The sequence below is a fragment of the Bufo gargarizans genome, unplaced genomic scaffold (assembly GCF_014858855.1).
Source record: "Bufo gargarizans isolate SCDJY-AF-19 unplaced genomic scaffold, ASM1485885v1 original_scaffold_996_pilon, whole genome shotgun sequence".
Classification (NCBI taxonomy): Eukaryota; Metazoa; Chordata; class Amphibia; order Anura; family Bufonidae; genus Bufo; species Bufo gargarizans.
In genome coordinates, this window is record NW_025334787.1 from 48,105 (window position 1) to 61,004 (window position 12,900).

Below are 12,900 nucleotides of genomic sequence, written 5' to 3' on the forward strand. Positions count from 1 at the left end.
GTGTTATCCAGTCACTGTATGGCAGTGTTATCCAGTCACTGTATGGCGCTGTTATCCAGTCACTGTATGGCGCTGTTATCCAGTCATGGTATGAGCTATTAGCCAATATGGCGGTATTTAGTCTCTGTATGTTGGTAATATATAGTCACTAAATGTATTATTATTCAGGGGTATAAATAATTTTTTGTTTTCTTCCAGAGGGAAGTGGAGATCTTGATGTTCCTCAACACCATAGTCATGATGAACAGGCGGAGTAGTAAATCTTAGAATTTTCATTATTAAAGAGCATGTGTCAGCATGATCAACCCTAGTAAACCATACTGCCTGGTAGGGTTGATCATGCTGAGTACTAGGATCTGTATTTTATGTTTATGCTAATTAGGTTCTCGGCCCTTGTCTGAGCCCCCCTGGCCTGTGCCCCCCTTGTCTGAGCCCCCCTGGCCTGTGCCCCCCTTGTCTGAGCCCCCTGGCCTGTGCCCCCCTTGCGCCTGTCTGCGTTCCACTGGTCTAGATTGTGAGTAGCCAAACGAGTGGGGTTTACACAGGAGGAGGGACTTGCAAAGCACCCGGGGGGCCCATACAAAAATTTGCTGTGGGGCCCAGTCACTTCTAGTTATGCCCGACTTCATATATTGGCTTCTGACCGGCTCATGTGGCTCTATATCTGCTCCCCTACTCTCCCAAGATGGCTGGACTATCGTACATAACAAGCACTTCTACCTTTTGTGTCACCCCTATCCCCTCATAGATTGTAAGCTCTTGCGAGCAGGGCCCCCATTCCTCTTGTTGTAATAATCGACCTGTCTGCTGCTCTGTTATTTATGACTGTTTGTACACGAACCCCTGAACTGTAAAGCGCTGCGGAATATGTTGGCGCTATATAAATATAGATTATGTCTGTTCCCCACGGACCACCGCGGTTTTTGGTTGTTGGTGTCAGTCTACACTGATCCGGGCAGGCTGGTTTCTCTGGCCCTAGTCGGGTAGTGAAGGAGTTAACCCTTCGCTATGCTCGGTGGGTGTGGTCTTCCTGCTACACCCAGAGCCTGTGGCTATAGGTCTGTGGCGGCTGATGTAGTGCGGTCTCCCGTCTCTCTGCAGGAGGCTGATCGGAGGGTCGGGCTGAGCTCTGTAGTCCGCTCCGTCTAACAAAGACTGCACAACTGATGCAGGCGCAGAGAAGGACCAAAAGAAGGGATCCTGTGGCCGGAGCCAATCCCTTGTCCAGGCCAACACTTGCATGAACTTCGATGAACCTGCCCCACGACAAGGTGTAGTAGCGATCACTGGATGGGAGAGACTGTGTGAACAGGCACCGAGACGCCTGCAGCGTTTGGGGCTCCGTTGTGGGAGGTGGGGTTTCTGGACATTGCTATTGTGTGAACTGCACGGTTTTTGATGTGACGCACTGGAGTGAATAAAAGAGCACGGTTTGGACACAAAGCCTGTCTCCTGAGCCTCTGTTACCGCCACCTCCACCGCCACCGCCCGCCTACCAGAGCAAAACCCCCACAGCTGCTAAAATGATGTTTCACACTGCGGCAGAGCGATCCGGCAATCTGCTCGCACACGGGCAGCATTTGTAGACGGATCCGGTTGTATGATCTCTAAAATGGCCAAGAAAGATCCATCACTAAAACCTTTGTAAGAGCTTGTCCACACGTCCGCGTGAAGCCCGTGACCGGGCTGTGGACCGCAAAGTGCAGTGTGCCAGTCGCACGGGGATCACGGCCCCTTTAACTTGAATGGGTCCGCTATCCCTGCCCATTCCGCAAAAAGATAGAGCAAGTTCTATTTTTTGGGGTTGCGGAGGTACGGAAACGGAAACCCAGAAATCACTACGTGGTGCTTCAGCAGTGTTCCGTTCCGTTCTGCATCTTCGGATTTGCAGATTCATTAAAATGAATGGGTCCGCATCCTTGTTGCAGAATTCCGAATGCCGCAAATGCCGTACGCAATATGGCACCGGACTTCACACAGTCGTGTGGATGAGCCCTAAGGACTCTTGTACGCCCCGTGGCCGTATTGTGGACCACATTTGTGGCTCAGCAATACACGGGCACCGTTCCATGGCCATTATGCATCACGGATGCAGACCCATTCACTTCAATGGGTTCGCAAATCCAGAGATGCGGAACAGAACACTACGGAAGCACTATGGAGGGCTTCCGTGGGGTTACATTCCGTATTTTCGTCCCGCTTAAAAGATAGGACATGTTCTATCTTTTTGCGGAACAGGCAGGGATAGCGGACCCATTCAAGTGAATGGGTCCGTGATCCGCTGCGGCTGCCCCATGGTCAGTGCCCGTGCATTGCGGACCGCAATTTGTGGTCCGCAATACGGGCATGGTGTGCACACGTTTGTGTAAAATGGGGGACGGATCTATTTTATTTTGTGTCAGAGAAAACGGATCAGTCCCCATTGACTTAGGGCTCATGTACACGAACGTGTGCGCCCCGTGGCCGTATTGTGGCCCGTATACGGGAGGTCCGCAATACACGGCTGTGTGCATCCTGCTTCACGGATCGTGGACCCATTCACTTCAATAGGTACGAAATCCTTGTGTCTCCTCTGCTGAACAGGACCTGGGGTGAGCTGCGGCATTAAATAGATGTTAAGGACCTGTGATGACGTCACTCCGGTCATCACATGGTACGTCACATGATCTTTTACCATGGTGATTCACCATGGTAAAAGACCATGTGATGACTGGAGTGACGTCATCAAAGGTCCTTAACCTCTATTTAATGCCGCAGCTCACCCCAGGTCCTGTTCAGCAGAGGAGACACAAGGAGATGCCGGCTTCGCGATCAAGTGGACTAAGGTGAGTTTAATTATTATTATTATTTTTTTAACCCCTCTAGCGCTGTTTTACTATGCATTCTGTATTCAGAATGCTATTATTTTCCCTTATAACCATGTTATAAAGGAAAATAATAATGATCGGGTCTCCATCCCGATCGTCTCCTAGCAACCGTGCGTGAAAATCGCACCGCATCCGTACTTGCTTGCGATTCTCACGCTTCCCATTCACTTCTATGGGGCCTGCGTCGCAGTGAAAATCAGGACAATATAGAGCATGCTGCGATTTTCACTCAACGCACAAGTGATGCGTGAAAATCACTGCTCATGTGCACAGCCCCATAGAAATGAATGGGTCAGGATTCAGTGCGGGTGCAATGCGTTCACCGCACGCATCGCACCCGCACGGAAAACTTGCCCGTGTGAAAGGGGCCTATGAAGGATCTCAGCAGCGGAAGGGGAAAGCACAGATGTGAAAGTAGCCTTAGGCGTATTTGAGGCGCAGTTTGTGGCGTAACGGCTAGTGTTGGCGCAATCTGTGAATTCTCCCTGCACACGGCGGGTCTACAACAGCGGGTGTGGGGTCGGCGGGTGGAAGCGGAGGTCTCATTTACCATTTTCTATGAAGCTATGAAGATGTATGACTTTGTTTAGCGGGGGTGGATCCGCGGAAGTTATGAAGAGGCGGCTCCTTATTTCTATAGCGCTAAATACTAGTTTTAAGTGGTTTTCCTATTTCTGACAATGTGGGCAGATCGCTAGGATGTGACCCCACGTCTTATCATTGCGGGTCCCAGCTCTGGTACCCGAACCTACTCTGAGAACGGATCTGGGAAGGTGGTCGCAGGAGGACCCCGGGTCTTCCTGGGTCCGGCCACCACCAGGCGCTCCACCCATAGCAGTGATGGGAGCGCGCGGACGCTTGTGTGGCCGCTACTCCCGTTCATTTCCATTGTGTCGGCGTAAATGGCTGAGACAGCGCTCGTCTATTTTCCGCGTCCCCATAGAAATGAATGGAGGGAGGCTTCACATGTGCAGTACGCCCGGCGCTAATGTGCGCTCCCCGTTCTCGGTGTAGGTGCGGGTTCCAGAGCTGAGATCTAGACCGATCAGATAACGGCAGTTTATCCTAGCGATACGCCCTTTGTCTGAAATGGGAAAACAACTTTAAATAAAGATGTGGTTTCGGGAGTGCGATTCTCATTTTCTGTATATCGCACATGGACCCATGGGTTCTGACAGAAAATGGGGTCCGGACATGAGAACATCTTTGTACTGTCCAAATCCGTGTAGCCGAGCCGCACATTAGAGAACGCGTCCTGTTCTTCTACCTTGTGCGCAGCAGAATAGTCAGCATTTAACTGATAAACGGATGAGGTCTTGTGAGCGGCCATTGTGCGTATAACTAACAGCATCAGATAAAGAGAAAACTAGGCGCGCGCTGGAGGGGACGATACCATTGCCCAATACACAAGATAGCCGAAATGCACTTTTCAAAAAATATAAAAATGCTAAAAGTTTATTCCCCCCTGTGGATGCGCGACGTTTCGGCTCTAAAGTTGAGATGAAACTTCACGTATCCACCTGGGGGAGCATTGTTATACATTTTTGATTGCTGCCTTTTTGCTATAAGTATTATATATACGTAATATACATAAATACATACATCTAAAAATATATTTGTGTGCGTATATTTTTATATATTCTGAAAATAGTTCATATATATATATTTTTTATATGTGCTTATATTTATATATCTCTATATGTATGTATCTATAGAATAAAAAAAAGAAATTATTCAAAATAAATTAAAAACAACCCCAAAAATTATATATTATATATAATAATTTTTTATTTATTTATTTTATGCAGCGCTACTATATTCCGCAGCGCTTTACAGGCATTATCATCCAACTGTCCCCAATGGGGCTCCCTATCAGTATGTCTTTGGAGTGTGGGAGGAAACCGGAGGAAACCCACGCAAACACGGGGAGAACATACAAACTCCATGCAGATGTTGCCCTTGGTCGGATTCAAACCTAGGACCCCAGCGCTGCAAGGCAACAGTGCTAACCACTGAGCCACCGTGCTGCCCAGAGATATATATATATATATTATACACATACATACACACGGTAATTTACAGATATACATACATATAAATATATAGTCATTTGAGTAGTGTAGGATAATCGCTATAGGATGCAGTTTAAGACGCTTCACTCACCGGAGATACGGCGCATGCGCAGTGAGAATGTGGACGGAGAGGGAGCAGAGAGTCGGGCGCATGCGCACTGTAACTGTGCGTACTGCGCCTGCGCGGGTGAAGAAGATGGAGGCCGGCGCCTCGACTTGCAGGAGGCGGTGACGTCATTAGTGATGATCCGTCTCCTGCTCAAGCCAGGAAGAGAGGAGCGGAAGACAAGAAGACGGACTATTCCAGAAGCAAAGAAAAGACATCTGGAGGGACCACGTGACCGGGAGGCAGATCTCCTGAACGGCTGCACTTTGGAAGGTAAGTATCTGGTCACTAATCTTTCCTCCACAGGTTAGATTTTTTAATGCAAAACAAGGTTAATCCCTGAGAACCCCTTTAATAAATAAATGATGATGGGAAGAAAAATAATCCACTCAGCTTGATTCCTGAGAAGATTGCCCTCGCTGCTCCTCAGGATGGAGCCCATCATCAACCTACTACAGGGGTCACCTGTAATACTCCACATGTCTCATTGTCCTGACTGGAGGAGACAGAGGTGAAGTTTGCTTTACTCTCCCCAACATTTCTGATGGATTTCTGACGTTTAGTGGGTTTTCTGCTTTTTTCTCAATGGAATGCAATCTCTGAGCTGCAGGGGTTAATTCTTCTACAGGAGCTCTCCGCCCTCTTAGGGGAAGAGACTTTTCCACTTTCGGTTCCTGCTCCTCCGTACCACAATGGCGTCTGCTGATCTGAGGGCCGAGCTGGACTGCTCCATCTGCCTGAGCCTCTATACAGATCCTGTATCCCTGAGATGTGGACACAACTTCTGCCGCTCGTGTATTGTGAGTGCGCTGGATGCGCAGGAGGCAGCTGGAGTGTATTCCTGTCCTGACTGCAGAGCAGAATATCCGGGGCGTCCGGCCCTGGAGAAGAACAGGAAGCTGGGGAACATAGTGGAGCGTTTCTTATCTGCTCGGCCTGATATGGAGGAGACCAGGATCTTCTGTACTTACTGTACTAAGTCTCCTGTCCCGGCTGTGAGGACATGTCTGCAGTGTGAGGCCTCGTTCTGTGGAGAACACTTGAGTAGACACAGTAAGTTACCAGAACATACTTTGGTTGAACCCACTGCTACCCCGAAGGAAAGAAAATGCTCCACACACAAGGAGGTGCTGAAATACTATTGTCTGATGGACGCCGCCTGTATCTGTGTGTCCTGCTGGGTGGCCGGAGACCACAAGGGACATGACGTGGAGCTACTGGACGTGGCCTCTGAGAAGGAGAAAGAGAAGCTGAGGAAATATCTGGAGGAACTAAACCCACAAAAAGCAGAAATTCAGACGAAACTTCAGAATCTGCAGGATCGTCAGAGGAATATCCAGAAGAAGGCCTCTGATAAGAGGAAGAAGGTCGGGAAGTTATTTATGGACATTAAGAAACAACTAGAAGTGGCAGAAAAGAAAGCGCTGAGCGAGATCTCCAGGCAGGAGGAGAAGATTATGTCCCAGATATCTGATCTGATCAAGAAGCTGGAAATAGAGAAGGACGAGCTGTCCAGGAAGATGCGTCACGTGGAGGAGATGTGTCATGTCACCGACCCAATAAGACTCCTACAAGAAAGTGACATTACAGTATGTGGTCATGGAGATGATGAGGACACAGGGGGAGATGGTGGAGAGGGCAGGTCTGACTTTGATCTGGATGAGGTTCTGATCTCACTGACCTTACACCGATCTTTGAGGGATATTGTCACCAATGTCACATCAGAGCTCGGGCTCCATGTTCCAGACATATTGTTGGATGAGGACACTGCTCATAGACGTGTGAAGATATCAGAAGATCTGAAAACAGCAACAAGAACAGAAGAACAGAACAAACCAGAATCACCAGGAAGGTTCCTGTATTATCCCCAGGTGTTAAGCAGATGTGGCCTCTCCTCAGGAAGACATTACTGGGAGGTAGAGTGGGACCAGAAAGGAGAATGTAACATCGGACTGTCCTATCCCAGTATAAAAAGGAAAGGAGATGAGTCTGGTATTGGACTTAATGATAAATCTTGGTGTCTGGGTATGTCTGGTGCAGGATGTGGAGTGTATCACCGCTCAGTCGCATCCCCCCTCGGTGTAGATACAACATGTCCTAGACTTGGCGTCTTCTTAGACTATGAGGCCGGGCGTCTGTCCTTCTATCAGCTGTGTGACCCCATCAGACACTTACACACCTTCACCGCCTCCTTCTCTCAACCCCTACATGTTGTCTTCTGTTTGTGGCCTGGAGCCTCTGTTAGAATAATAAGCTGAGGCCGATGCGTCCACGTCCCGTTATAATCTCCGCCTATAAGTCACTATATAGCGCTGTATGGGCGGAGCCTCCGATCCCACAATGTATATGGCGGCTCTATGGGGGGGGGGGTTACTGTACGATTATTTTATATTCCTTGGAGATCAGATCCAGAATCGATGCTTGAGACAAATGAGAAGTTACGTCGTCTGCACACGAGTTCGGGTGAACGCACATCAGACCCGCAGCGTATCCGCACCAATACCAGCAATGTGTGATTACGGTTTTTGGTGCGGATAAGATGCGGTTTTCCACTGAAAAGGGTGAAATCCGCAGCTAAAACCACAAACATAACTGACAGGCCGCAGATCTGGGAATCCGCACGGAAATAATCGGCGAAGTGTACGTGATCGGGGTAATCTCATACACTTTGCTGTAATTCCTTACGGTTTTTCCACATGGGAATTTGCGTGGAAAGACTGAGTGTATTCCGCAACGTGCGCAGATGGCCTTCGGGTACAAGCGCACGGTGCGTATTACCTGCTGGTTTTCCAGAGTGAAATAATACCGCCTAAGCAGATGGGATTCCCAGTATCTCATCTACACGGAGCGGAAGTTTCCTGCGTCAGGAGTGACCTGCGGAGCGGATCCGGAGATCTGCGGCCGGTGGATTGTCCGTGCGGATTTCTCCCATTACAATGCAGAGGGGGAGATCTGGGGAAATCCGTGTCAGGATCTGCAGGTAACAGGTGTGGATCCTGGAGCGGAGATACACCGCCGAGTGCACGTACCTCATGGGGGCATCATTAACCCTTCCCCGTCCTCCACTGAGGTCGCTGTAGGGGCTTCTTTATGTTTCGGGGACACATTTGGGGAACATATAATTATTAATCAGCTTTTCCTATTTCTGTAGAGATGTGACAATGTGACGCTTCTTTCCGCACTATACGCGGCATTTGTTGTGTTTTTCTCCTTTTTATGGAATAAATGTCTGACTACTTCTGTCCATCAGAGTTGTCGGTCCTATCACCTGGGTGTCTGTGGTCTCCTCCGCCATCATGTCTGTTATAACCGCAGGTAATGAGTTCTGCAATACACTGGATCTGTACAGCGCCACCTGCTGTTCTCTTCCTTATCTTTGGCCGGTCGCGCTGAGCTGGTCGCACGCGCTCAGTTTAAGGCAACGTCTACACGACGAGGTGTCTTGGTCCCAACTCTATACATTGTTAGTGTGAGAACATACCGCGCGCTCCGTATTGTGCCGCCTATAGAGCTCCCATTGTTGTGCTAGCCGCCTGGACTCAGCGCTAACTATCCCCTGTAATGGTCGCCTTCCCTGCGGCGCAGCATGTCGGACGGCGCCCGCGCTACATTACTGTCGGCCGCACTTCGCCATGTCTAGTGATTAATACTGTACGGTTTTCATGCACATTCTGTTCTGTTGTTAGCAGCATTATATGGAGGTGTATGGGGCTCGGGGTGCGGCTTTCTAATACTTCCCTCTCTGTGTCGCTGAACTATTGTAGAGCAGCCGCGCAGCGACCGCCTCACTTCCTGGAGGCATGAGGTTCCTGGCGCCTCTGTGTAACTGATGCTTTTCTTCCCTGGAGGGTTTTATTTTGTGCTTCTCATTTTTATTTTTTGTTTTTCTGTATGTCTTCATAGTTGAGCAGAGCTATAGGTCTGTGTAGTTGTCACTCCTTGCCCTGTGAATGTGCAGAGGTCTGTCAGACTGGCAGCACATGTCTTACTTCTTTGTTTGTTTTGATTTGGGTTTGAGCTAGATCCACCTTCCCTCAGGTGTACTGAGTTTGATTGTTAGTGAGGCTATTTATCCCTCCTTCCCCCGGTGGCCTGTGTGGGTTTATAGTTCTTTCCCGGGAGCTCTTGATTTGTGGTGGATCGTCTGCTCCAGCTCTGCTCAAGATAAGTCCTCTCCTTCATTTCCCTTTGTGTATTCTCTAGGCCTCTAGGGAAATGCTTGCTTCCTCCTGGTTTGAAGAAGCAGGTAGCCTCTTCCCTTTTCCCTGCTGCTTAGGGTTTGCCCAGGGTGTTTAGGTTTTAGGCATGAGGGCATGTGCATATCCACCCTTAGGGTATGCACATGGGCATAGCAGTTTAGGGAAAGCTTTTAGGGATCGCTAGGAGATGACCCTTTTCTCTCTAGCTTTTGGGCCTAGTCGTTTGTTCTGTTTGTTTTCCCGTGTTTGGTTATTTCCCCGCTTACCTACCTACCGTGACATTATAACCCGCCTAAAAAACTGTCATATCCCTGCTGTTTGCGAAATGGAGGCTATGGATGCCATGGTTGATCGCATGCAGGGATTATCGCTGGAGGTTGCTGATCTCCGCAGTTCTGTTGCACGGTGTGAGAATGCTCTGGCGTCTGGCGCCATTGGAGGAAATCAGGTCTGCTTAGAGCCTAAAGTCGCTCTCCCTGATAGGTTCTCAGGGGGTGGTGATGACTTTATTTGGTTCAGGGAGTCCTGCAGGTTGTATTTTCGTCTGCGGCCGATGTCATCTGGTGACGAGAATCAAAGAGTGGGGATCATTATATCCCTGCTCAAAAGGGACGCGCAGTCCTGGGCTTTTTCTCTGCCGACCGGTTCACCATCCCTCCGGTCAGTGGATGAATTTTTTAGAGCCTTGGGCTTGATTTATGATGACCCAGACTGGGTCTCTATGGCTTAATCTAAGCTGCGCAGTTTGTTACAGGGAGAACGTACTGCGGAGTCGTATTGTGCAGAATTTAGAAGATGGGCAACTGACTCGGGGTGGAATGATCCTGCACTCCGGAGTCAGTTTTGTCAGGGGCTATCTGAGAGGTTAAAAGATGCCCTTGCTTTTCATGAGTATCCCAATTCATTGGAGACGGCCATGTCTTTGACAGTGTGGCTTGATAGACGTCTTAGAGAAAGGTATAAGATTCCTCTCGAGTGGGGGTCGCGTCTATAAGTGGATCCGTCCCACCTAGTCCCCGGGGTAATATGACTTTTGAATCTGGGGCAGGAGAGGAGCCTATGCAGTTGGGCTAGGTTTCCTTTTGCTCAGGTGATAGGGATTTTAGGAAGCTGAATAAGCTATGTTACTTCTGTGGAAAAGAAGGTCATTTTGTTTGTGCATGTCCTTTTTGTTAAACCTCAAAGCGGTAATGAAAAACTACGGAGGTATTCACATAAAGAGAAAGAAAAAACTTCCCTGACTCTTGGTAGTGTGAGTGGGTGTCATGGTCTTACCTCCTTGCTGTTCTCCTTCGTTTGACATGTGCTGGCGGCCATCTTGGTTTCTGGGTTTCTTGTAGCCTCCCACCCTGCGGCTCCTCCTTCCCACTGGGAGGAGCTGGATGCCTAGCTCATATATATAGGAGGTCTGTGGCTTCAGTTTCCTGCTTGGTCCTCCTGTGCTCACATGCTTCTAAGACTGCTGCTGCTTCTGGTTCCTGATCCTGGCTTCGTCTGACTAGCCTGCTGATTCCTGATCCTGGCTTCGTCTGACTACCCTGTTGGTTCCTGATCCTGGCTTCATCTGATTACCCTTCTGGTTCCTGATCTCTGGTTTCGCAAGACCCTGCTTCGGTTTAGCCATCCGTTTGGACTTTTGCCTACAGCTTTATTTTCAATAAATCCTTCTTATTTCCACTCATCTCTTGTTTTACGTCTGGTTAATGGTTCCATGACATTAGGACCAAGCCATGAATTCTGACGGTACAGGGCCATCAGATTGATCTCGCTGCTCTCGGACAAGGCCTTGGCCTGGGCCAGTCCTTTATGGGAGAACAACAATCCGGTGGTTGCCGAGTTTTCCGGTTTTGTTGCTTCTCTTCGGAAGGTATTCGATGTGCCGGCTCGTGCTGCCTCTGCTGCAAAGCTCCTTATGTCCATCAGACAGGGTTCACGATCCGTAGCTGAATACGCCATTGAGTTTCGTACCCTGGCAGCAGAGGTGGGCTGGAATAATGAGGCTCTGGTCGCTGCTTTCTCTCATGGTCTCTCGGATGCCTTGAAGGATGAGGTTGCAGCTAAGGACCTACCTGTGGAGCTCGAGTCTCTTATTTCTTTCCTGATTTTGATTGACACCAGACTCAGGGAGAGACCTTCCTTTCAGGAGAGCCTGCGGAGGCCTTCTAACAGATTGGTGCCTACGTTTGCTGTCCCACCCGTGCCTCCCTCTCCTCCCACGCCTCCTGGGGATGACTTGTCTGGGGGTGAACCCATGCAGCTGGGGTTTGCTCGCCTGTCCGAGGGGGAGAGGGTACTCCGGAGACGCGAGGGCCGATGCATGTACTGTGGTCTCGGTGGGCATTTTCGGTTGGCATGTCCGAACCGTCCGGGAAACGCTCGCACCTGAGATCCTGTCGGGGGCAGATCTTGGGTGGAGTCTCCTCGTCCCCGGTTTCCCGTGTTGACAAACCACTGATTACTGTTGTCCTCTCCTGGGTCGGGGGCTCGGTGACGACCCAGGCGTTGGTGGACTCTGGTGCTGGTGGTTTGTTCATTGATAGTGTGTTCGCTGCCGCCAATTCCATTCCTCTGCAGCCTCGAGGTTCCCCACTGGCTCTTGAGGCGATAGACGGCAGACCCCTTCTGCCGCCACACGTGACTCATGAGACCCTTCCAGTGGGGATGGCCATTGGTGCCGTTCACAGAGAGTCGGTCTGTCTCCAGGTTATTTCGTCTCCACACTACTCGGTGGTCTTGGGGTACCCCTGGCTCCAGAAGCATAATCCGACTTTCGATTGGAAATCGGCCGAGATCCTCTCGTGGTCACCGCAGTGTGGGGCTAGTTGCATCCATGGGCCTGTCAAGTTGCTGTGTACTTCCTCGGACTCTCTGTTGCCTCCTGAATACGAGGAGTACCGGGATGTATTCGATAAGGTGCGTGCGGTTGCCCTACCTCCGCACCGCCCATACGATTGTGCCATAGAGTTACAATCTGGTGCCGTTCCTCCTCGTGGCAAAGTCTATCCACTGTCGGTAGCGGAGAATGAGGCCATGGAGGAGTACGTGAGGGAGGCGCTTTCACGCGGACACATTCGCAAATCCTCGTCCCCGGCAGGGGCTGGATTTTTCTTTGTGAAAAAGAAGGGCGGTGAGTTGAGGCCTTGCATCGATTACAGGGGTCTCATTCGCATCACGATCAAGAACGCTTACCCGATACCCTTGATTTCCGAGCTGTTCGATCGCCTCAAAGGGGCCACGGTCTTTACCAAACTCGACCTGAGGGCGGCATATAACCTGGTAAGGATCAAGGCGGGCGATGAGTGGAAGACCGCGTTTAACACCAGGACCGGTCATTATGAATCCTTGGTTATGCCCTTTGGGTTGTGCAATGCGCCCGCAGTCTTCCAGGAATTCATCAACGATGTTTTCCGTGACCTGTTGCAGCAGTGTGTGGTGGTCTATTTGGATGACATCTTGGTATATTCTGAATCCATGGAGGCCCACATTCTTGATGTCAGACGAGTGTTGCAACGGTTACGAGAGAACAAGCTGTTCGGTAAGCTTGAGAAATGCGAATTTCACCGATCCCAGGTAACCTTCTTAGGTTACATCATTTCCGCTGAGGGGTTCTCCATGGATCCTGAGAAGGTTTCGGCTGTCTTACAGTGGCCCCAGCC

General features: G+C 49.9%; 1 protein-coding gene across 1 annotated transcript; it reads left to right on the plus strand.

Moving 5' to 3' along the window:
- The first annotated feature begins 5,025 nt into the window (after positions 1–5,025).
- Positions 5,026–8,289, plus strand: LOC122924296 (E3 ubiquitin/ISG15 ligase TRIM25-like). The gene has a single exon (XM_044275251.1). The coding sequence runs from the start codon at positions 5,738–5,740 to the stop codon at positions 7,301–7,303; it is 1,566 nt and encodes a 521-aa protein (XP_044131186.1). The 5' UTR covers positions 5,026–5,737; the 3' UTR covers positions 7,304–8,289.
- The last annotated feature ends 4,611 nt before the right edge of the window (positions 8,290–12,900 follow it).